The sequence below is a fragment of the Eulemur rufifrons genome, chromosome 29, assembly GCF_041146395.1.
Source record: "Eulemur rufifrons isolate Redbay chromosome 29, OSU_ERuf_1, whole genome shotgun sequence".
NCBI classification, from domain to species: Eukaryota; Metazoa; Chordata; class Mammalia; order Primates; family Lemuridae; genus Eulemur; species Eulemur rufifrons.
This window is the reverse complement of record NC_091011.1, coordinates 83,697,367-83,720,631: the sequence shown is the minus strand read 5'-3', so window position 1 is coordinate 83,720,631 and position 23,265 is coordinate 83,697,367. Positions and strand designations below refer to the sequence as shown.

Below are 23,265 nucleotides of genomic sequence, written 5' to 3'. Positions count from 1 at the left end.
TGTCCGTCCTATTGCCCCTCTGTGTAAGAACGAGACAATGGTCTGCGTTGTTTTCAGTGCCCCTTCTGGTGAGGGCTACCTTCTTGGCCTTCAGCTGCAGCAGCCCATTAGGGAGTAGTCTTCGTGCTAGAACACTACTGACTCTCATGGTGATGTATTGGTGTGTGTACAGGCTGGGCCCTATCCTGGGCAGACCCTGGCTTTCTCTAGCACTTTCTAGTCATGGCTGTAAATAGGGCACAAAAAGGATGTCACAAAATATCCCCTAAGTAGGACCATAACATGGAAGTCTTCACCGTGTCCCAAATGAAGGTTTTGAGGTGGCCATGCCATTGCCATCTGCACCCATCTGACCATTCACTGAATGTGTTGTTGGCTATTCTTGACCTATTGGAGGATAAAGACCAATGTACCAATCTTAAATTTGTGCCTTGAATGTCTTCAATATAGGACCCTAGGGCCCTTTTCTGTGCAGAATTGACATTCTTCAACTCCGTTATTATTGTAAGCAAAGCAGGGTTTCCACTTTCCTAGATGCTGTCCTTGAAGCAGCTCATCTGCCATTTTTCTGCTGGTTCTCGGTGTTCTTGATGTCCTACTCAATTCAACCCCTTGTCCTTTTCCACATCCAACAGAACTAGCCTATACACTCCCCAGTCCCACCCTGGCTGTCTGGCATCACTGTCCCCACTCAGGGTTCTCCACCTGGAGTGGACAGGAAGGGAAAAAAGACAGAGTCTATGCTGGGGGGTCATGGCCACTAAGAGGAGGCTTTCAAACAAAAGTGGCCAAGTCTAATCTCCCCTTATCTCCTTCCTTCCACCCCCACTTCAGGGGTAGACTACTGCCCGTGATCTTGTTTAGGGAAAGTGTATTTTTTTCTGTGGTGTTTCCTACAAAGATTCGACTTCTTCCCAGTCAGGCCCTTGAAGCCACACAAATTTACAACATTCCTGCCCACCAGAAGCCCCGGGGAAGGCCATCCTCCAGCGCTGCCTGACCGGATTTCTGACCCAGCCCTGAGTGTCCATCCGTCCCCATACTCTTAGACACTGAGGGTGACCTCTTCGTCTCTACATCTGCCCCCGTGCATAGCAGCATTTGGCACATACTAGGCCCTTAGGGAAAGAATACAAGAAAGTAACATGTGACATTTAAGCTTCTCCAAACATTTTTTTAATTTTCTGTTTTTCCCACTAAGATCAAAGTTGTACAAACAGGTATAAAATTCCCGACCATCGGGGCTTGAGGCATCACTGTGTGCAAGGTCCTTCCTGCTCACCTTCTTATGTATTTTCGAGCTGTGTCTTAGTACGAGGACTTGGGGACCTGGGGACAGTGGTGAGGTCTGGTGTGTCAGGAACACCATGGCAGGGAGCAAGTCAGAGACAGGCCCGGCTGGTGGCCGCCCAGTGGAGAAATGTCACACTGCCGCATCTTCCTTACACTCAGCTGAGCAAACCTGGGTTACTTTCTAAGGTGAGAAAAAACTAGGGGCTCATAAGGAGAATAAGTGAGTATCTAAGAATCATTCGCCCCCAGTGTTTTGGGTGAGATGAAAAGTTCTCCTAACCATTATTTCCCTTGGAAGTTAGAGGGGGACATCAAGCAGAGGGTCAACTCACCTTTCATTCTTCGATTTTTGTCACTAATTTTATGGGTTTTGGTTTGGATACAGCAGAAACAAAAAGGCAGTAAACCAACCCATAATGTGTATGCAACTTACACCATACAAAACTCTCCCAGGGATTGGGATAAAATGATTTTTTCCCCCTATCCCTGAATGAGGTCCTGTTTTGGTTAGGGAAATTTGTTGAAAACAACAGCCAGGTGAGAAACCATTTATTTGATTTTTGGCAATAGAGACAGAAAGCAATGCATATACACTTATTTCATTGAATTGAAAACTGACAAGGCCAAGACATTAAAAGTCCTACTGTTTATGTAATAGATCCCTAACCAGTGGTTTTAGGAAGAGACTTAAAACTTAGGTAGCAGTCCACGTCCCAAGGCTGGAATTTTATATATGTTGGGCAACAAATAAAACATTAGTTAGTAATTTGTCCATTCAGTTTTCAGAGTCCAACAATTTGACACCATGTTCCTCCCTATCCCACCCTAGTCCCTTTAGACTTGACAGCATTACAGTATTAATAATTGTGTAATCAAAACATTCTGAGTTTATATGAAAAGCCACAACTAAAGAGAAAAAAGGCTTATACCTTCTCTCCACTAAAGCATCAGTGTAGAGAAAACTAAGCTCAGACTACAACAAATAACATACCAGAGAAAAATGTATGACCAAGGAAAAAGGACCCCCTCCCCCCAACCACAGTGCACCCAATTAAACGGTGGTTATTTTCTTGTCCTTGGTGGCTTGCTTGATGGCAGCCTGCTCGCAGATGATCTCCTTGAGCCGCTGCAGCCGCATGTTCTGGGTGGTCTGGTCTCCCGTCCCGGGCTGACTGCGGTGCAGCAGGGTCAGGGCGTGGATGTACTCCAGCTCCGTGTACTTCACTCCCTGGTCCACCACCAGGTTCAAGAGCTCGTCGGCCGTGTTGTACAGCATCTCGTAGTACTGCCTGAGGAAGCAAGACAGAACGCTGCTCACTGGCTCTGTCGTCAGCAGCAACATTTTAGTGGGCACAAATGTGCTGTCTATACATGGATTTCCTATAAATACTTATTGATCACCAATGTTCTAAGACCCTACAAACAGAATGAAGAACAAAGCAGATGTGACCTCTGTCCTATAGGAGCTCACTGGGGCTCTCGTCAGGAGATATCTAAGTGAAGACCCAGGGAGACCCTCGTACCTTTCAGCTCATTCTGTATTTTCTCCTACTTTTGCATCTACCTCGGAAGAGCCAAGGAAAGAGAAGCAGTCATCTGTCAGGCATGGCCAGCAGGTTTTGTCTCATTCAATCCCTCACTCATTCATTTATTCATTGGAGACTCTGTGAAATATTGTAGATGAATTTCTTCTTTATGGAGAATCATAATGGTGCCTACCTCTTAGTGTTTTATATGTATTAATTCTTCCAATAACCCCAAGAATGGTGATGGTTCATAAAAATTAACTTATTAGAAATAGTAATGTAATAAAGTAACAGTAGTATATAATGATATGCAAGACATAGCCCTTAAGTGGCTCAGAGATGAGGAAGGGTCATAAAAAGCAGAGACATAAGGATTCCGGTGCTGTTGACAAGTTCATTTCCGTGTACTGTGCCACTTAGCCGTCACTCCCCCCAGGGAGCTAGATTCCCCCCAACCTTTTTCCAGAAAAGTAAAACTGAAGCACGGAGAAGTTAGAGGACTTGCCCATGTCACACAGACAGTGAGTGACTGTGTCAAGATGGGAACCCAGGTTTCTGACTCCAAGTCTAATACTGTTTCGTCACAGAAAAATCACAAGAATGTTCCATGTGCCACGAGGGACATATGAGGGCTGTGACTTCATAGCAGAAGGAGGAGCTATCATACCATACAGAGGGGAGGGTGTGAGACCAAGGGAGACTTCCTACGGGGTAGCATCTTGTTAGGCAGGGCTTCCAGGAAGGAAATTCTAGCTGGAGAGAAGAGCATGAGCAAAGACAGGGAAGTAACCTGGTTAGATTGGGGAGTATAGAGGAATAGCGGAGAATCCTGGGAAAAGGCAGTTGAAACCAGAAGGTAGAGCATTTGGACATCAGGCTATGCCTTTAGACCTAGTAAAGCCAATAGAGAACTTCCTTCCCTCAACCCCCAAGGATCTGAGAGCAGAGGCATCATTCAAAGTCAGGTTTCTGGAAGAGTAAGGTGACAGCAGAATGTAGGATAGCCTGAGAAGGGGACTGATTACAATTCTAGCAAAAAGGAGGCTTGAGAGCCATTTCGGTGTAAGGCCATTGGCCTGGATGGTAAAGAGAAGAGTAGTGGCTGTAGGAGAAACGCGCACTGGAGTGAGTCTTCAAGGCAGTGAGAGGATCAAGGTGGGAGTCAGGAAGGGGAGAAGGCTGCCATTCGCCACTCTTGGAACCAACATTATGCCACTGCTATCCCTCAAAGAGTGCACTGGGCTCTAAGGCTATGACTTGCATGGCCACTCCAAATTACCCGGGAGGTCAAGTTTAGCACAGGCTCTGAGCCAACAATGCTACCACAGCTTGTTAGCAAAAGGACAGAAGCATCGTAACGGATCTTGGTTACCTCCTTTTCTCTTCCTGACATGAAAGTTTGCTTTAGCAGGGACTGAGTGGACAGAACCAGGCCCTGGGCTAAAGGCAACTTCTGGGGGCGAGGGGTCTTACAGATCTAGCAGAATCACTGGCTCGGGAATCCTATATTATTGGACTCAGGGCCTTGGATTTGTTTCTTCCTCATCGGGAACATCTTGAAAAACTATGGGAAAATGAAGCTGTCCTTGTGGTAAGGAAAACATTCTAGAAGAGTCATAATTTAAAGAATATTTTATCTTCTGCTACAATAGGAACGAGGTCAGGAAGAGTTCTGGTGTTTATTCACATGTTTGGTTCCTTTTCTTGCTGTTAAATCTCCTTTTCTAATTGACAGTCTTTAAACAAAATAGGATAAATTATACTCTTTTGTGACTATTCCCTAAATGGTGGCAGGAATGGAAAGTCGTCTTTTTAGATTAGCAAATTTGAGTGTCTCCTGGGAGTAAATTGTTCAGCATCCTTGTGTACAGAGTCCTCTTGGGGCTGATTTTCTGTAGTAGTTTTTGTAGAGGTTTCGTGTTTAGGAATCACTGGTCAAGGGTAACTTTGAATGCAGACAGAAGTACTTCTGATAGAAATACTTCTGACAGATGAGGAAAATGAACTCTAACTTCCAGGGGTCTGAGCCTCCTATATCAGCCACAGTTAGGAAATTTTTTGAAGTTTCATATTTAGCATAAAATCCATGTGAACTCTGCATCCTACTCCTCAATCTATCTGTTGTAATTTAAAACTACTATTTCTAAGAAAAACTCAATGCTGTAAGAAGATGGGCCGTATTTATCCTACATCTTTGCACGTCCCCTGGCACACCTTGGCTTCCTGCTACTCACCCCTGTTCTGAGAAATGAGGTCTTGTATCATCTAATTCGGTTTCCCACAGATGCACAGGTAAGGGAGAGAGCTGTCTATCTAGGGAACTTCCTAAGAATATACATTTTAAAAATATTTCAAGAATAACCCATGTACGAATCTAGGTTTACTGAATGAAACAAGAATTTGGGGCACATGATTCTTTCAAAGCCAGAAGGAACCTGAAAGCTGCAGCTTCTAGACTTAGGTTTTCCAACCTCATAGTCCCTAATTACGAATTTACCTGGAAAGCCTGTGAAAAGCGCAGATTCTTGGGGCTCCATCCCTAGACATTGTGATTCTTAAAGGTTTCAACCAACTAGGAATCTGAGCCCGGGCCTGTTTGGTAGAGCAACAGTTACAGAACCATTCCTATCTCCTCCAGCCAAGGACCTAAAAGCATCAGGGAAGGCTACAGAAGCAATAAAAGGTTTGTGATGCTTCTCACTGAGATTAAACCAAAAGAACTGGGTTTCTTTGTATTATGTTGTTGATATTTTCATCATTTATCTTAAGAAGTAACATTGAACCCATCATACCAGATGAAATTGAATTTCTTTTGAAAAATCTGATGAATTGTTTCCAGGGATACTGGCTGGTTTTCTACAGACCATTGTTCCATACTGGGAGCAAACAAAACAAAGATGCCTGGATTTCCAGTCCCAGCTCCTCTAGTGTGCTAAGTGATAAAGGGCACGCCACTTAGGTCCTTAATGTTTCAATATCCTCTGTGCAATGAAGAACTTTATAAATCCCAGGATGATACTCTGAAGTGGACTGAAAGGCTCAAAGAGTCCTCGAGAGCCTCAGATGAACAGTGCCCCAGAACTGCAAAGCTGAGTTAGTCAACAAAATTGACAGGTAACTGATGGTGTATTTTCTATAGTTAGGGAAAAAAAAACATTCCCCCGTAACCATGATGATATATTAGATCATAAAGAATCATAAATATTTAAGATAGAATGAAATTCATTTATCTTTCTGAATGGTACCCAGTAGCAAAGACCACTAAATTGACATAGCAATAGTTACACTTGGAGGCGGGGAAAGGGTGCCACAGGACCCTAAAGAGAAAATAGAAAAATGCCCCAAACTACACAGTTAGAATGAGCTTCCATGATAAACACTGACAGACTGAAATGAAATCATGTCGCCTATTATGGATAAATAATTTATCAGCACTTATTGAGGCCCCAGGACAATGAAAACTTGGTCTTTATTATCAAGCATTAAAATAGCGGCCATGGCTTCCAGGGCAACGCGTTTCAGACTCGATGGCACTTTACTTCACTGCCTGGATGGGATCAGTGACACACATTTGATTGAGACATGTGCTCATGGCTTGGAGAGTGTCTCTTCATAGCCCATAGTATTCAGGGGCCAACTGCTAAATGTGGACCAAAGATCCTATTCTAGAGACCAAAGAGGTTTTACATTACCCTCGTGGATGGAATGTTCTGTAAGGTGTGTGCCTTCCTGTGGTTTCTCTCACCCTTTGCTGTGCACCTTTGGGCAGCAGTTCTCAAAGTATTATGAGCAGAGAGGGTGAGGGGGTGCAGTGTTGGAGAAGCAGTGGTGTGAAGTCAGACTGGTCTACTGTGCATAGTCTAGAACGTGACAACGTTTATACTTTGTTCTGGTACAAAGAGATCATTATCTTTCACAGACGGTTCTTCCTTGTGTTTTTTTTTCTTCTTTATTTCATTGGTATTGCACTGTGACTCTTTCTCCATTGATTCCATCTGAAAACATTTATATTAAATACCAGTAACGATATGTATGAAGGGCATTTTGGTAAGGAGGGCAAATCTTCTTAAAATTTTATCCTTCTCTGATTGAAAAGTTAATGCATATGCCATATAGAATACATGGGCCATAGAGAGAGATTAGGCAGAAAAAAGATTACTCATATAATTCTATCATAAAGACAAACCATGTTTTGGCATATTTTCTTGTAGTTTAAATATTTAGGTGGAAACACAATTGGACACTTCAATTGTTTCTAATTATAAAAACTTTCTTTCCTGTGGATAGATTTCTAAAAGCAGAATTAGTCAAAAGATAAGTATATTGTTTAGGACATTTGGCAATATTGCCAAATTGCTTTCTAAAAAAGTTGTATCGCTTTATCCTCCTACCAACAACATATGGACAGTGTCTAGCTCATATTCTTTTCTTTTGTTTTTAAAGAGACAGGGTCTCGCTGTTTCCCAGGCTAGAGTGCAGTGGCATGATCATAGCTCACTACAACCTTGAACTCCTAAGCTCAAGCCATCCTCCGGCCTCAGCCTCCTGAGTAGCTGGGAGGCGTGCCCGACCATGCCTGGCTAATTTTTTAATAACTTTTTGTAGAGATGGGATCTGGCTGTGTTGCCCAGGCTGGTCTCAAACTCCTAGCCTCAAGTAGTGATCCTCCTGCCTTTGCCTCTCAAAGTGCTAGGGCTACAGGCATGAGCCGCCATGCTCCACCTCATATTCTTTTAATTTACGTGAGGTTGAACATTTTTAATCTACTTATTAGTTTTTAATCTAGGTATGTGTAAACAAATCATTGATATATTTTTATCTTTCAGTATTAGTGCTTTTCTGACTTCTTTTTAAGACCTTTCATAAATTTCCATAGACAAGAAGCAGGGAGAGTTTTAGTGTCACATCCCACGTTGGCATACTCAGAGTAAAAGTTACAACTGCATCTCCTAAAGTTACTGGAAACGGTTTTGACTCTCTTCTTTGTAAGTTGAGGGAAGAAAGCTCCTGCTAAACAAGCTAGTCCCACCCATGGCAACTCATTCCTGTACCTGCGTTTCATAAAGTTTGGGTGTTGGGGAGACAGAAGGTCCTGACTGGGGGATTGTCCAAAGTCCTTGAGGAAAGCTTTGCCATCTGCCTCTATTTACTTGGTGAAATTCAGTCAGAGCCCTAGAATTCTGAGTGGAAATTGTGTTTTTAAATATACAGTTATGTCTCATGCTGGGTGTTCGAATCTGTCTGATTGTAGCAACATTAATAATAATGTCTAACTTTTAGGTGCATCAACACATTCAACCTTTTGGATTACGTACTACAATTATCTACATTTCACAGATGAGCAAACTGAGCTACAGAGTATGAGTGATTTGTCTCAGGCCTCAAAATGAAAGACTTTGAGCCCTTTACTTACTCCCAAAGCACCATAATACAGAAATATTTACAACTGTAAAAAGCATAAGTACTAACTGCAAAGAATATTTATACAGCTGATACATTTTTAGTCATGATTTCAGAAATATGAATTAAATAAAATCCCCATACTCTCTGCCTCCCATTGTAATGGAATGAACTAGTACTGTAGAAATTCAAAATTCATTTATACAAACTTCGAGGTTCTATTTGAACAACACTGGATTTGATCTGGGAATTCAGTGCTCTAAACCAACTAATGCAGTCATGTTGTAAATTCAGCACTTAATTAAGGACTTTACAGGAAAGATTTTTGGCTTTTTCACTTTGTTACCTTCCTTTCTTTCTCTCTTGTTTGCCTGTCCAAGCTGGTAATGGACAAGGTAACATTTCTTTCCAAAAGTTGGCTGTCCTTCTGATTCAGTACTTTTGGGGGGAAGGGGAATAATAAGTACTTTCATTGTAAGATTGTTTCCTCTAGTCTTTTTCTGATATAAAGCTAATATAATGTCAATAAGATAATTAAGCTCTGACGCTGACTTCTGAAATATAAGTTTAAGAGGGAGGAAAAATGACCTGGATAGGACTTGGTATTTACTGTGGTGCCCAAAATTATTTTTAGCCCATAGTGCAGTATTTTGACACTTTAATAAAAACCCAGTGGTAGATAGGTCGTTAAATTGCCAAGTGAAACATTCAACTCCTGTTTTCTCTGCCCACTTAGTGGTACCTGTGATCATAAGTAGGGAAAGGAAAGAGAAAAGAAAGGACCTGAATAATCCATAAACTAGATAATCATCCCATAAATAATTAAGCGGTGGTTCTAGCAGAACAACTTGGAGAAGTAAATACTGAAGAGATCAACTAAACTCCAATTCTGGTTAAGTCTTTTATTCCCCCTCCACTAACTAGCTGTGTGACTTTGGGCAAATGCTGTCAGCTCTTTGGACCTCTGTTTCCCATGGGAAAAACAGAAAAGTTATAGCAGATGCTATTGAAGCACTGGCAGTTTGGGGATTTTAAAGCCTTTACAGCATCTCTTGCTCGGTTCTTTAAAATTGTGTGGCTCCCATCAGAATTAGCTGATGCTGATGCTGATTTTCCTTACGCAATGGTAGACAAGCCTCAACACAACTGATCTGAAATCACTCTGGACAACTGTAATCTTAGCTCAGGTGGACTTTCCAGACCAATAATAAAATAGATGTAATCCTGTGTGTCAGAAGAATAAATTAATTTTTTAAAAATATAATTGCTCTTATTTATCTTCCCTTCAAAGAGCTTACAATTTATTACAGACATGATTGAAAAATCTAATCTGAAATGAATTGAAGTTATTTCCATTTCAGGAATGAGAAAATCCAGGTAGAGAAAAGCTAAATAATTTTCAGTTAGTGGCAGAATTTGGATGTATGTTCTATATGGGAATAGTTTTTAACACTCCTCACCAGATTGTGCAGGTTTTTGTTCCGGCCAGGATGCTCTAGAGGTAAAGAATGGTCTTTAGCAAGACATTGCCTATATGCCTTCAGCTGGTGGCAGCAGAAAAAGCACTCAAGAGGTTAAGCCAGCCTGGGAGTCTGTTGCTTTAAGGCTTGCTGGGGCTGCTTTGATTGGTCATCTACCTACACTTTCTTTATATAAAGTGACACTTGCACACCCCCACCCTTCATCAATAGCACGATATTAAAATGGCAGTTACCTATTGGCCTCCTTCTGATAACCATCATGCTTTAGCAGTACTGGGGGGTGTTTCTCCTGGGGGAATGTTAAAAGTTAAAGTCGGCTGTGTTTACTCCTCTCGGGAACATATTCTGATGTTTTTGATAGTCAGCCACAGCCAGAGCCTTGCTTTATTTCTCTTCAGAAAATACAACCACTCAAAACAAAAGAATTCCTCCGAGACATATCCTCATCACTGTTCAGATGATGACACTCTCCCAAGCTCGGTTACAGTCATTGAAATGGTAGAAAATTTCTTTTCATTCCCTTGGGCAGCCACTTTGCTCCCCCTCTTTGGAACATACTCTAAATTTATAAATATCTTATGGTTGAAATTTCCTTTTCAACAACTTAAGGATTCATATGCCACTCTCTGCTACATCAGATAATTTTTTAAATGAAGTTTTCTACAACAGCGGTAGAGGAAGATCTGCATTTTAAATTCAGCACAATTAAAACTGCGTCTCTTTGGTCTGGCACTGCCTTTGGTCAAACCCCATTTGTATGAATAATTATTCAGTCCATTAAGAAGTCTGCTCAACTCCTTCTCCCATTTTGAAGGTTTTTAATAAATATTGATCAGGCACATTTCTGTTTGCACTTGCCAAAGCAATTCTGATGGATTCATCTTCTGATGTTATCAAATAATGAAATATGAAAGAGTGAATAGAATTACCCTCTTGTTCTGTGATTTTTTATTTAGGTCCTTCATTTTACTTTCATAATTGTGTTTGTCTCATACTTCTGTAAATGCTCTTTTGATTATCAAAAGGTGAGTCCAGGTTAAGGAGCTATGCTGTGCTGAATATTACTTTAGAGTCTTTTCAATTTAAGAAAATAATTTATCAAATATCACTTGAGAGAGTCTTTGATTTTTAAAATAATTTATCTAATATGATAGGTCGATAAAAAGGATATAGTGTTATGCTTTTTGGTGGCCACAAAGCTGCATATTGTTTACCAATTAGCACAAGACTCTTGTGCAGTATATTACGTACATTTCCCAGATTAGCAATCTGGGAAACAATTACGGAGCTATGCTGAATAAAAACAACTCAGAGGCCCTATGGCTTTTTCAGTTGGAAGTAGTAAAATCAGATTACTAATTTTTAATAAATAATGCAAAGGATTTCTTCAAAGGAAAACCTAATATTATGCTTAGGAAACTCTAATAACATTTTAAATGCTAACATAACACAGAAAGGTAGAGTCCTTGGTTTCAAGAAGCTTCTTTTATTTACAATTAAAAAATCCAATTCAGGGCCAGATCAAAAATATTCAAAATGTTTTAATTTTAAAGTAAAACAAAACCAGGGCTTGCCAGTCTGCCTGTCTGCCCACCCTTTCTACCCCTGCCTCTTTGTATGTGAGGAAGGAGAAGAGGGGGAGGGCCCTCGATAAGGAACAGAAACCAAGGCTTCTGCTCCAAGTGACGACCAGAGTTAGTGATGAGATGAAGTGAATGGGTGATGGGCTTTAGGTTTCTGTATTTATAGTAAGCCAGCTCTATCTGTAAGTGTCTGTGGAGAAAGGTCAGCGGGGACAGGCAGGGACCACATGGCTCTAATGGGAACATGTACTCATGAGAGCATGATGCCAGTGAGGCCAAGGCAATGGATTGATTCGCGCAGGTGCCAATTAGTTCTGTTCTTTGGCTACTGCCTCTGCCCTTAACCAGCTACCTCATAATTGTGTTGAGACAGGGGCTGGGTGAGGTTGAATGGACGGTTCACTCCTCCCCAGAGACTGCGAGTCAGCTATCGGTGGGCTGAACCACTCAAACCCAGACTCCTGACCTACTGGTCCCAGTTAGTGACCCTAGGATACCTCTTGAAATTGTTGGATTTCTCTACTTTGCTGAGACAAAAAGGCCATATCTTTTAGGACTAAAGGGCCACAGAGGAAAACAATTTGGTAGACGAACCAAAAAAATCAGTGGATTATTTGCAAAATGTGAGCATATGTTAAATCAGCAGGTCCCAGTGGCCAAGACTGGAGGGTGTATTAACTAAACCCTTAGGTTATTTATGATAGAGAGAAAACCCAAATAAACCAAAGATTAAAAAATGGACCACCTGAGATTCAAGGACATGTGACTCAGAACAGATGTCAATTAGAAAACTAATAGACTAACTAGGAAGGAGCTGATGGAAATATGTACAGTATCCAGCAGGGTTCAATTAAAGACCCCGATACTGTGACAAACGTGATGGATCACTCTGGGTAGCAATGTGAGTTTGGTGGAGGAAAAGACCACTGTGGCTGATACATATTTGGATGTCAGTGAACTATTTCATACAGTGCCTCTACAAAAGAAATATAACTAGCAAAATGAATTTATTCTGAATGGCTGCCCTTGATAGGACACAGTCTGAAAAACAAAGGGTTATGATAATGGCAAATCAACAGATTCAGAAGAGAACGTATCTAGTGAATGCTGAGGACTCCGGCTTTATAACTGATCTCACTTAATTCCTTCATTAGCTTGCAGGAAGATACAAGGAGTGGTGAAAAGGGCAAATGTTAGGAAATGGGGAAGGGCAATAAACAGCAACAAGAAAGAGAAACAACAAAAGGACTCGAGAGAATTTAGAATTATAGGAAGGAAATAACGAAGGGAGATTCATCTCAGAAAAACCCAGGTGAATTTGTCTGGAAGAAATTCTAACCTCCTATATTCAATGACAGGGGGAAATCTTAGAACAGCACTGGATGAATGGTCCGTGTCAGTGTCGGGGGTAAGGGCCGTGGAACCAAAGCCCTTAAAAGTACCTGTTATAGGGCAAGGAAGTGATGATAAACTCTGTCTTTGTTGTACCTCATAGTTCTTTTTTTGCTTTATACCATAAGCCAATTGAAAGAAAATCAGAAAAGAGCATCAAATGGGATTAAAGGGAGAGAAGGTTGGAGGAAAACAGAAGATTAAAAGAGATTCAGTTCAATTGTTGCTGAAATGTCAGCTTATCAATAAGTGAGGTTTTTCCCTGACCACCTTATTTAAAATGATACCATCCTTATCAAGATTTGTCCTTTTTTGCGAGGAGGGGATGGGTATATACCTATATGATGAGTACAATGCGCACTGTCTGGGGAATGGACACACCTGGAGCTCTGACTTGGGGGGATAGGCGGTACATGGGCAACGAATGCAACCTGAACTTTTGTACCCCTCATAATAAGCTGAAATAAAAACAAAAACAAACAGCAACAACAACAAAAAACCAACTCAATCTCCATCTAGAACATTTTTCCCAAAATATATTTAATATATATGTCAATATAAAATCAGAGACACAGCATAGTACAGCAATTAAGATCACAGACTCGAGAGCCACTGGCCCGGGGTTTGAATCCCAGTTCTGCCTCTTATTATTTGTATGACTCTGGGCGATTTGTTAATCTCTGTGCCTTATTTTCTTCATCTGAGAAAAGGAGAGATAGTGATATAGGGTTGTGACAAGGGTTAAATGATTTAAGAACAGTGGCTAGAGAGAGTACGGATGTGTAAGCATTTATTACATAATAAATAATGGCTCTATGAGAGCAGGGTTGAATTCTGTGTCATTCCTTGTTGTCACCCCTTGGCCTGAGAAGAGGGCACCTAGAGGGTGCTGGATAAATGAAAAGGAATACATGAATGAGAGCACCAACAGTCTGTAAATGTCACGAAGTGACAGCACAATGTAAAAAGTAGTCTATGATTCTCTGACACTGGGAAGGGAGGACTAGAGGGAAACAGTTAATTCCTATAAAACGCAAAGCGGTACTGTGATGTAACTCTGGGCGGGAGATGTTCCGGATAACTGACTGCTAATGGAAAAGGGTTAGAGATCCGTTTTTGGCTAATGATCTGTAGTCCTCAACTTTTCTTTCTTTCTCTGGCAGAATTACACTCGAATCTATCTTTTGCCAAAGGTATATGACCTTGGAAATTTCTTAACCTGTCTGAACTTCAGTTTCTTCATTTACACAATGGGATAAATATTACATCACAGGTCAGGTTTGAGAATTAAATCAATGATATGATAGAACATCTGCTATATGTTATAAAAATAATACCTAACTTGCACACTCTTCTGTACTGGCCACTGGTCATGTACACATTCTCTTTTGGATCTTCACTTTATCTTGACTTGTGAGGTATCATATCTTTCACACTGATTTTTTTTTTTTTTTTTTTTTTTTTTATTCTTCCCTCTGGACTTGGAAGAGGAGTTTCTTTCCTTTTTTCTTTCTCTTTCTAGGATTAACCCTATGCCTTTGATCCCAATCCCTTCCCAGGGCCTTTGGGACTTTGCTGGGTTTTGTTTTTGTCTTTCACTTTTGTATCCAGTATCTTCCCTTTTCACTTGTTTTCACATCTGCCTTCAAACATCCTTATGTTGCTTACATTTTGGATAAACAAAATGAACAAATCCCAAACCCTTTATGTGAGCCTGTGTCCACTCCACTTCTTGCCCTGTGATCACTTTCATTGTTGAATTCCTTGAATGTATCATTTGTATTCATTGTCTGTCTTTCCACAGCCTCCATTTTGTCTGTGAAAAGGGTCACCAATGACACTCCTGTGGACAGACATAGTTGCCTTGCTAAGTCCTCTTGCAGTCTTCCATCCTAAATTCAACTCTCTTTGCACCATGTTTTTTAGGTACCTCTCCCAGCTACTTCTCAGGTACTTCTCTGATTCCTTTATTGGCTCCTGTTCTACTTGCCTGCTGCAGGTGTTCTTCCAGGCAGGCGGTGTCCCTCTGTTCTATCTCTGCTTCTAAAAGTCTTATCTGTGGATGCAATGCTCAGGTGTGTCTCTCAAAAGATCAAAGCTTCATTTTCATTGGTCTCCAGACATTTCTACCAGATGCCCTTATCAGGTGGCCTCCCCAACATTTGAATTTGGCTTCATAGAACTAGTTTGTAAAACCTCAAAGTCCCAGTGTCACCTTTGACTCCTCCTCCATCATTTCTTTTGCCCAATCATCATCAGGTCTATCAGCGTAACATCTTTCATGTTCACTTCTTCTTTCCAATCTTATTGTCACAGATCTGAGGCATTTCTCACTGAACTGTCCTCACTCACTCACTCCTCCTAGACTAATCTCCAGTTCTAATTGTACCATATCACTATTCTGTGTTTAAAAAAAAAAAAAAAAAAGAAAGAAAAAAACAACCCTTGTGTGTTCACTAGTGCTAATACATTCAAACTCCCAGCACTGATATCCGAAGCCTTTAAAGACTTGGTCTCTATTCCACCTTTTCTCCCACTTCTCTGCTGCTTCAACCTTCCATTCAAGCCAAACTCGGCTACTTACTGTCACTTGGATAATACTGGGCACTTTGTGGCTCTAAGTATCCAAAGCCTAACTCATGTGCAAGATTGCTCAAATCCTCTGTGAAGCTATCCTGAGCAATTCATCCTTCTTTCTGTTGTATAGGTCACCCATTTAACATGCGTCATTCAGAGTCATATCTGTTTTTTTTTTTAATTAAGATTCTTTTTGAGCTGATGATACAATAAAAAAGGTTACCAGTGAATTTACTTACTAGTCGTGTGCACTTGGGAAAGTTACTTAAACCTCTCCAGGCTTCAATTTCCTCACCTGTAAAATGCAGATACTGGCAGTACCTAGAGCTCATAGGGTTAAGAGGACTAAATGAATTAAAATTTATAACGTGCTCAGAACAGTGCCTGGCACATAATATATGCAAGTTTTTGTTAAATAAGCAAAATAAAAGGCATAAAAAGTATACTGTGCAAAGTCTCTCTCCCATTCCTGGCTCCCAATCATGCACTGTTTCTTTTCCTGGAGGCAATCACTGTTACTAGTTTCCAGGGTATCCTTCCAGATAAATTTTATACATATACGAGCCCAGAGGTTTTCTTTTTTGAGTGTGTGAACACATGAATTTTTAAACATAAATGGTGTTTATGTGCTTTTCTGCACAACAATGTATCTTGGAGCTGGTTCCATTTCAGTACATATGGACCTTCCTCATTCTTCTTAATGGCTGCAGAGTATTTAATTGTATGGATGTACCATAATATACATGTATTATCTTCATCCAGACTGCAGGCTCTTTGATGTCAAAGACTATGATGACTCTCTGTATCATTCTCACTGCTTATTTAGTGACTTTCAAAATACTTTTTAAATTTGTTTAGTTGCTGAACAAATATTTAAGCATCAGTCATACACCAGGTAGGGTATGGAAGGTACTGTGGATGCAGAGATGAACAAAACATAGTCCTTGCTTTCTGGTGATGCAGATGCTGGTGTGAAAGTAGCCATGCTGCACTCACAGCAATGTGACAGTGGCTATAATAAAGGGACGGAATAGAGTCTCTCGGATCACAGCAGGAAGGGTTGTATGCTTCTATGAGCCGTCAGGGAAGGCCTATCAGAGGAGACATTAACCACGAGGCAAACATGAGTGAAAGAGAGTCCTCCACAAGCAAAGGAAGCAGAATGTGCGTACCGGGTGGGAAAGTAGGAAGAATATGGTATTTAGGGGAAACTACAAATGGTTTATTCCTCACTGGAGTGCAAGGTAAGGAGGGTAAAGAGGTTAGAGAGGGAAGCTGGGGGCCAGATCATAACAGATCTTATGGGTCGTGCTAAACATTTTGGATTTTCATGGGAGGGTGGAAGGTGCATGAAGGTGAATGGACCTTTATGTTGCCTAAGTAATTAAAACAATTACCATCTACTATTATTAGGATTTAATGAAAGAAGGTATTCAACACTCCTCAAGTAGAAAGAAAATAATATCAGAACAAAACGGTTGAATGTTTTATGGGAAACTCACACTGTCATATTTATGAGAAACTTACAAAATACATTGTCATTTTTTTCTAATTTCCCTATGGATGCCAACCGTCCAGCTTCAGTTTACATACTCCCCAGCATTTGGGAACCAATGCTGTCATTGATGGGGAGGAATCTGAAGACGGACTGTTTTAGAAGGAAGTCACACATGATGACAATGTGTTTTGGAATAGAGGATGGACCTGCGGGATAAGAAGCCCTCAGACTTTGGATGACCTGGTTTTTCCCTGGTTTGCTTAACTTCTTTTCTTCTATCAGAAGAACCATAACAATCTTCTAGAAGTTTTCCTCCACAACTCCATGTCCCCGAATTTGTAGCTGAACAAAATCAACCTCAGAGAGAGTAGGATGCTGACGCCTCAGTAAAGAGCAACATACCCAGACTCTGTCTCCGGTATCTTCCATCAGGTGAGCACTGGCATGCAGCCATTGCAATACACACAACTGGACGGAGATGAGGCTGGATGCGAGAGGAAAGGGAAGGCTGGCAGTGGGAACACAAGGGACAAGAGGGGCACCTTTTATTCACAAGTACCTCCCACCTTACTCCTCAACTGGCCTGGTTGAAAGGTGAGGGAGGGGGACCTAAGATGCAGAGTATAAGCTAGGAGTACAACCTCTGTCTCATTTACGCGCTCAACAGCCATACAAGAAAGGCTTGAGAACCTTAATTTGGCAGATAAATAAAGGTCAGAGAAGAAGGTCACAAAGCCGCCTTGTGACTGACACTGGAATCAAACCCTGGTCCGTCTGATCCAAACGCTCAAGCCCCAACTCTCCACTCAAGTTACAGGGAGCTGCCAGGGGCACTGATAACTTGAAGAGTCATTGTGAGATGGTAAGAATTTACACTAAATTTGTACTTTAGAATCAGGATTTGAGTCTGGGGAGGATGTCTGGAGGGAAATGAGATACAAAAGGATAAAATTAACCATAGGAAAATACTTTCTGAGAGTCAGCAGACAAAATCAGGTATTGAGGGAGAGAAGAGCAAAATGGCCCTTTCTATATAAAAAGACTAACACTGAGACTGCTCAACAATGCTGCTCTTCTACATATATAAAGAAATAGGCCTTTGATGGGAAAAATATATAGAGCATTTGCATTCTCTTTTTAGGAAGAAAAAGTATCTGATCTGAAAAAACCTCTCAGAAAGGGTGATGTTATGAGAGGAAGGTCTTTGAGCAAGTTTAATGCCTCTATTTAAATGCTAATGATAACCTATAGCTCTGGACCACACACACAAAAAATTTTCAAAGACCATAAAGTGAATTTAAAATGAAACCTTAATTTAGGAAAGGATTTTTTTTTTTTATTTCTGAAGAGCAAGCGAACACACGTGATTTCATAAGAGCAATGATATTTTGATCCACGCCTGGTGACAAGGCAGGTGAGTTAATGGTGGGGGCTGGCCAGAATCTAGTGAGCAGGGGCTGCCTCTGTCACAAACACAGTGCCCCCTCAATGTGTGTGCCTTTGGAGCTCGACATTTGCCCCCAGGTGTACCTGATGGAGGTTGACGCTTCCCTCCACCCGGTCCCACTCACCTGTGCTGTTTCCTGGAATGACCTGTGCTGAGACAGTGCTGGTGTTTGGAAGGAAAGCTAGGGACAAAAGCCTGGGGGGGTCACTTAGTTCAGGATAGCGGGAAGAACTGGAGTGAGCGGAGAGGGGCTGTTGTGTTAGTGCTGCTTTACTCCCCCTGGAACCAACAGTAATGACTGCAGGTAACCAAGGCCTGGAGTGCTAGGAAAAGGTTTGCTCCAAATCAGAGTTGAGGCTTGGGGGACCACATACTGTGTGCGGACATACAGGAAAACAAACTCGGAAAAAGAAAATCAAACAAAATCAGGAAATAGCTGTGGTGAGGATGATGAAGCAAAGAGAGGCTTCTGGGGTGATTTAATGTTCTATATTTTTATCTAGGTGATGGTTATGAGTGTGTATTCACTTTGTAAAAAGTATAAGATTTATGTGGTTTGGTGTACGTATGCTACACTTCAAGAGAAACACATTACCTTCCTTCTCCCCACCCCTACAACAAAAGGAAAAGAAAAAGGGCAGGCAGTAGGCCAGGTGCTGGGGTGGATACCTGAATACACATTTTTGACTCAGTCTCATACCCTAACATTAAGCCAAAGGCTAATTTTAGAAACCTTGAAAATATGCTGGCTAAAAGGAGCTAGTCACAAAAGAGTACTTATTCCAATTATATGATATATCCAGAAGAGGCAAATTCAGAGACGGAAAGTAGATTAGTGGTTTCTAGGGTTGGGGCTTGGGGTTGTGGGGGTGGTTGGGAGTGACTGCTAATGGATACAGGGTTTCTTGGGGGCGTGATAAAAATGTTCTAAAATTAGCTGGTGATGATGGCTGTACAACTCTGTGACTACTAAAAACCAACAAATTGCATACTTTAAAAGGGTTAATGCTTATGCTATGTAAATTATATCTCAATAAAGCTGTGATAAAAATGCAAATTTTATGAACTAGAACCCTGACTTTCTAACTATACAGAAGACATTTGTCCACAGCCAATATTGTTGTGAAGATTGATCCATTAATCAGGACATTTGCTGTGATAACCGTAGAAGAGATTCTGTAAGCTAATGGATAATGGAAACATTTTTACCAGCTCACATTGTCGCTAAGTGCCCCTGAAATGTACTAAAGTCATTTCTCGGACACCACACTTTTGTAGGTTAAGCGTCCTCCGGCATCTTTGCAGTAAAGGCCTTTGAGCACATTCCATCCCCACATCTTATTCTCAGGAAAAATTTACGATGAGAAAAATAGGTTAGAATTGGGAACAATTCTTTGTGTATAATTACAGAGTGATAGAAATATAATTGAGCCAAAGATTCAGTAATGACTGTGTTACTGTTTATTATTAAGAAGGACAATAATTAAAGTGAACAATTTACAATTTAACATTTATTATATGCCAGGTTCTTTACAGCTATACCTGATTTAGTCCTTCCAGCCTGAGGCTCCAAAGGCTAAATACCTGCCTAAGGTCACTTGGCAGGTTAACAACAGCACCAGGATTAAATTCTTTCATTTTTTTCTTTCAGGAATGAATGTTGACTGCATAGCAATACACTATGCTACCCTACCTCCCCCAAATCGTTCCAGGAAAACTGCTGAGTTGAGCTACGAGAAAAGTTTACTGCCAAAAAACGCTTAGGGAGGCAAACATATTTACTCATGAAGAGATCCACTGAGATCATATTTGTGAAAGCCCTATGGAGACTGTAAAGTGCTGGGCAAATGTAAGTATCTGGCAAGTACACAGTAATGCGTATTAGATGGGGACGTTAGAAACTGCGGTGCAGATGACTGATCGACGTGCATGTCGCGCTAACTTGTGCCAAGTTAAAGTGAAGGATGAGACATCTTGCCTGCTCTTGTACAGAGCTGACCTTCAGATCTTATTCGTGGTAATGAATGACTCTTCACAGTTGAGTTGAGTTGAGGCTGTTCTAGAGAGGAAGGTGTAGGCCAGGATAGCCTGGGATCTCAGCCGATATATATTTTAAAGAAAAGTAGAAATTATTCAAAAGGTGGCAAAAATAGCCCGGACACTGGAACCTAGTTTTCCACAAATGCTGCAGGTGCAGGCAGGACAAAGCAGAAGGGGCTTATTCCTTTTTCCTCACACTTGCTCCATTCAGATTTAGGGTCTCATGATGTTCCAGTGCTTTTAAGAATCTAATGAACTTCTACAGGTGCTTCCCACATGTTCCAGTGGGGATGTCAGCAAGCAGGATGTGGCCTTATCTGATTGTTTCCCTGTAGCCTGGAGAAAACACTGCTCTCATGATCTGTGTATCAGTGGAGAAAACAAAATAGGAGAAGGTGGTGACAAGGACTCCCTTGGGCAAACTTTGGTCAGGCTCCTTTGAACCCTCTTCTCCACTAGGCCTGGTCCAGCAGTCGGGTGGATTAGTTGAGGTTATCCACAAGTGAGAAGTAGAGTGAGGAGTCAGCCCACTCTGCCTGGACTCCCATGGCTGATCTGGTCCCTAGACTGCTCCATCACTGATCAGGCCAGTTCTGCCAACCAAGGTGATACTAAACACCCTGCTTCCCATCAGCACTACTGTGCTAGGGCTGCAGAGACTGTGTTGGGGAGTGTGGAAAAAATAAGGAAGAAACAAGTAAGCCTTCAGTCTGTCCCCTTCTTCCGGGAGACTGCTCTGGCCAGCCTGCTGCCTCCTCTCTCCACAAATATTCTCAATTCACAGCCAGAAGACAGAACTCACCTGTCGACCCAAAAACTCACCTGGGATCATAGCACTCCTCAATATATACCTATTATAGTTTAGAAACCAAATAAGTTCAAAGTCTAAGGTGCTGCTGAGAGATGTCACATGTTCCTTACAGGCTAGGAAGGAACTGCTTATGCCTGGAGGTCCCTGAATGTCCCAAACCAGGTAGCTGGTGGACATTCCCACTCCAGATTTGTACTTTGGTTGAGAATCCGTTTTACTGACAAACACTTCTAATGTTTTCAAAGAGAAATATTTTAAATGTGGTGGTGAAACAAACATTGGTTTGTGACCCAAATGTTTCTGCAAATGTTTTCTCAGGCTGGGGGTTGTAAATGTTTACAAACCATTTGGGCAGGAAAATTGCAGTGATGTGCGCTTCAGTAATAGTTGTGTGGGGGAAAAATATCCCAGAGCTACCCAGTGTAGCCAGGATGTCATTAAGAAAATGACAGCCTCCATCCCACCGCAGATCCTGTGGGTGCCCAGGCTCAGCTCTGGCCTCTTCTGCTGCATTTGAGGAACTACCCCACTTGTGCAGAGACCTGCTGGGTGCCACACCCCACCTGAGCCAATGACATAGGCCCAGTATCTGTGCCAGTGTAGTCGAGATGTGACATCTCTGATGGGTGTATTCCAGTCCTTGTCCCATCACTAGCTAACTAGTGATCATGATTGTGACACTCAATCCCCGTGTACCTCAGTTTCCGTATCTAGAAAAATATTGGATTAGACTGGCATAGATGACATCTAAAAACCATCCCAACCCATGAGGGAGACTGGAGTCAGGGGAAGGGATAGTGTTATTAATATTATTTCCATTTTCTAGGAAATGAAATTTAGGCTTGGAAAGATTAGGCCCCATGCCACACAGCTAATCACTGGTAGGGCTTTGACTCAAATCTGCATCTCCTGACCCAAAGACTGTAACCTCTCTATCACACCACACCAACTCTTGAGCTTATCTGGTTCCCCGGCTTCCTCGGGGCCTCTGTGCTAATCGACAGTGTGCCCAGTTCATGGATGGCCCACGTTTGTTATGTGTCCTTTCACTTTCCTTGTCTTCCTAGCATGCACTGTGTCACTCAATCTGCGCTGAAAAATGCTTTTGACAAGAGCACTGAACACACTGGGAAATACAGTGGATGCAGCTTTGTTTCAGGGCATATTTAACTGAGAGTAATAGAGGCTTTATTGTAATAAAAAGCATTATTGTGCTTTGTAATGAAGGCACAAAGCACTTAGTTGAAATCACGTTCTTTTAAACTAATCTGCTTTATACTCTAGAGCAGAGATGCAGATACAAGGAAATTCAAAAGTGATTTCTACATGATGATTTACTCAAAGTAGCCATATCTCTGAGTGGGAGCCTCAGTTTTGCTTAGGTACCCTCCTGGGCCAGGGTTTCTCTTTTCCTTTTCCTGCCGTGTTTACAGCAGGCACTCCCTGATATTGCTCAGAGTTTATTCTACTTGTGAGGACTAACAGACTTCCCCCAAAATACTGCTACGTGTTATGATATCAGAGTATACAAATCCTGTGCTGCCTACCTGAGTGCACACCCTTACACAGGCACGGCAGACTATGACACAGCTAGCCCAGTGAGAGAAGAAGAATTGAGGATTTTAAAGGCTTTAAATAAAGATTGTAACTGTTGTTGGACTGCACAAAGACACAGAGTAATTAAAAAGCTCTTCAAAGAATGAAATATGCCCATTAAATCCAGTTAAATAATTTTTCAGAAACATTGCAGGAAACACTTCTTACTGTTTCATTCTCTCACAATGAACTGAAGGAAGAATATCTCATTTTCCAAATAGAACTTTATGGAGTTTTCAATAAGCCCCCTCAGCACTTATCTAAATCTTTAATTAGTTCTATAATATACTGATGATATCAAGCCTAATTAAATTTATATAGATAAGGCGCAATGAAATTCTAACCAAGTGATCTGGAAAGCATATATTAAATAATAAATTTAATGGTTCAAGCTGATAACCACCATTTTATATCAAAAAAATTAAATTCAATTTACATGTTGTATTCAAATTGATTTTGAGTGTGCAAATTATTGGAAAAATCTTTTAAATATATCAGTAAAATTGCTAATCCAGCCTGTTTAAATATCAGTTATTAATGTCTGCATTTGCAAATAAGCCACACACATTTGCATTTTTACTGCGTATAGTAAAAAATTATCTAAACCTTATGCCATTTTAT

The 23,265-nt window shown here is 41.2% G+C and overlaps 1 protein-coding gene across 1 annotated transcript in view; it reads right to left on the bottom strand.

Annotated features, from left to right (window-relative positions):
• Positions 1-1,859: 1,859 nt before the first annotated feature.
• EXOC4 (exocyst complex component 4) overlaps positions 1,860-23,265 on the bottom strand; it is a 738,581-nt gene continuing 717,175 nt past the window's right edge. The window contains exon 18 of the mRNA XM_069462610.1: positions 1,860-2,582. Coding sequence (XP_069318711.1) covers positions 2,345-2,582 — 238 coding nt within the window. The 3' untranslated portion in view covers positions 1,860-2,344. The remainder of the gene's footprint in view (positions 2,583-23,265) is intronic.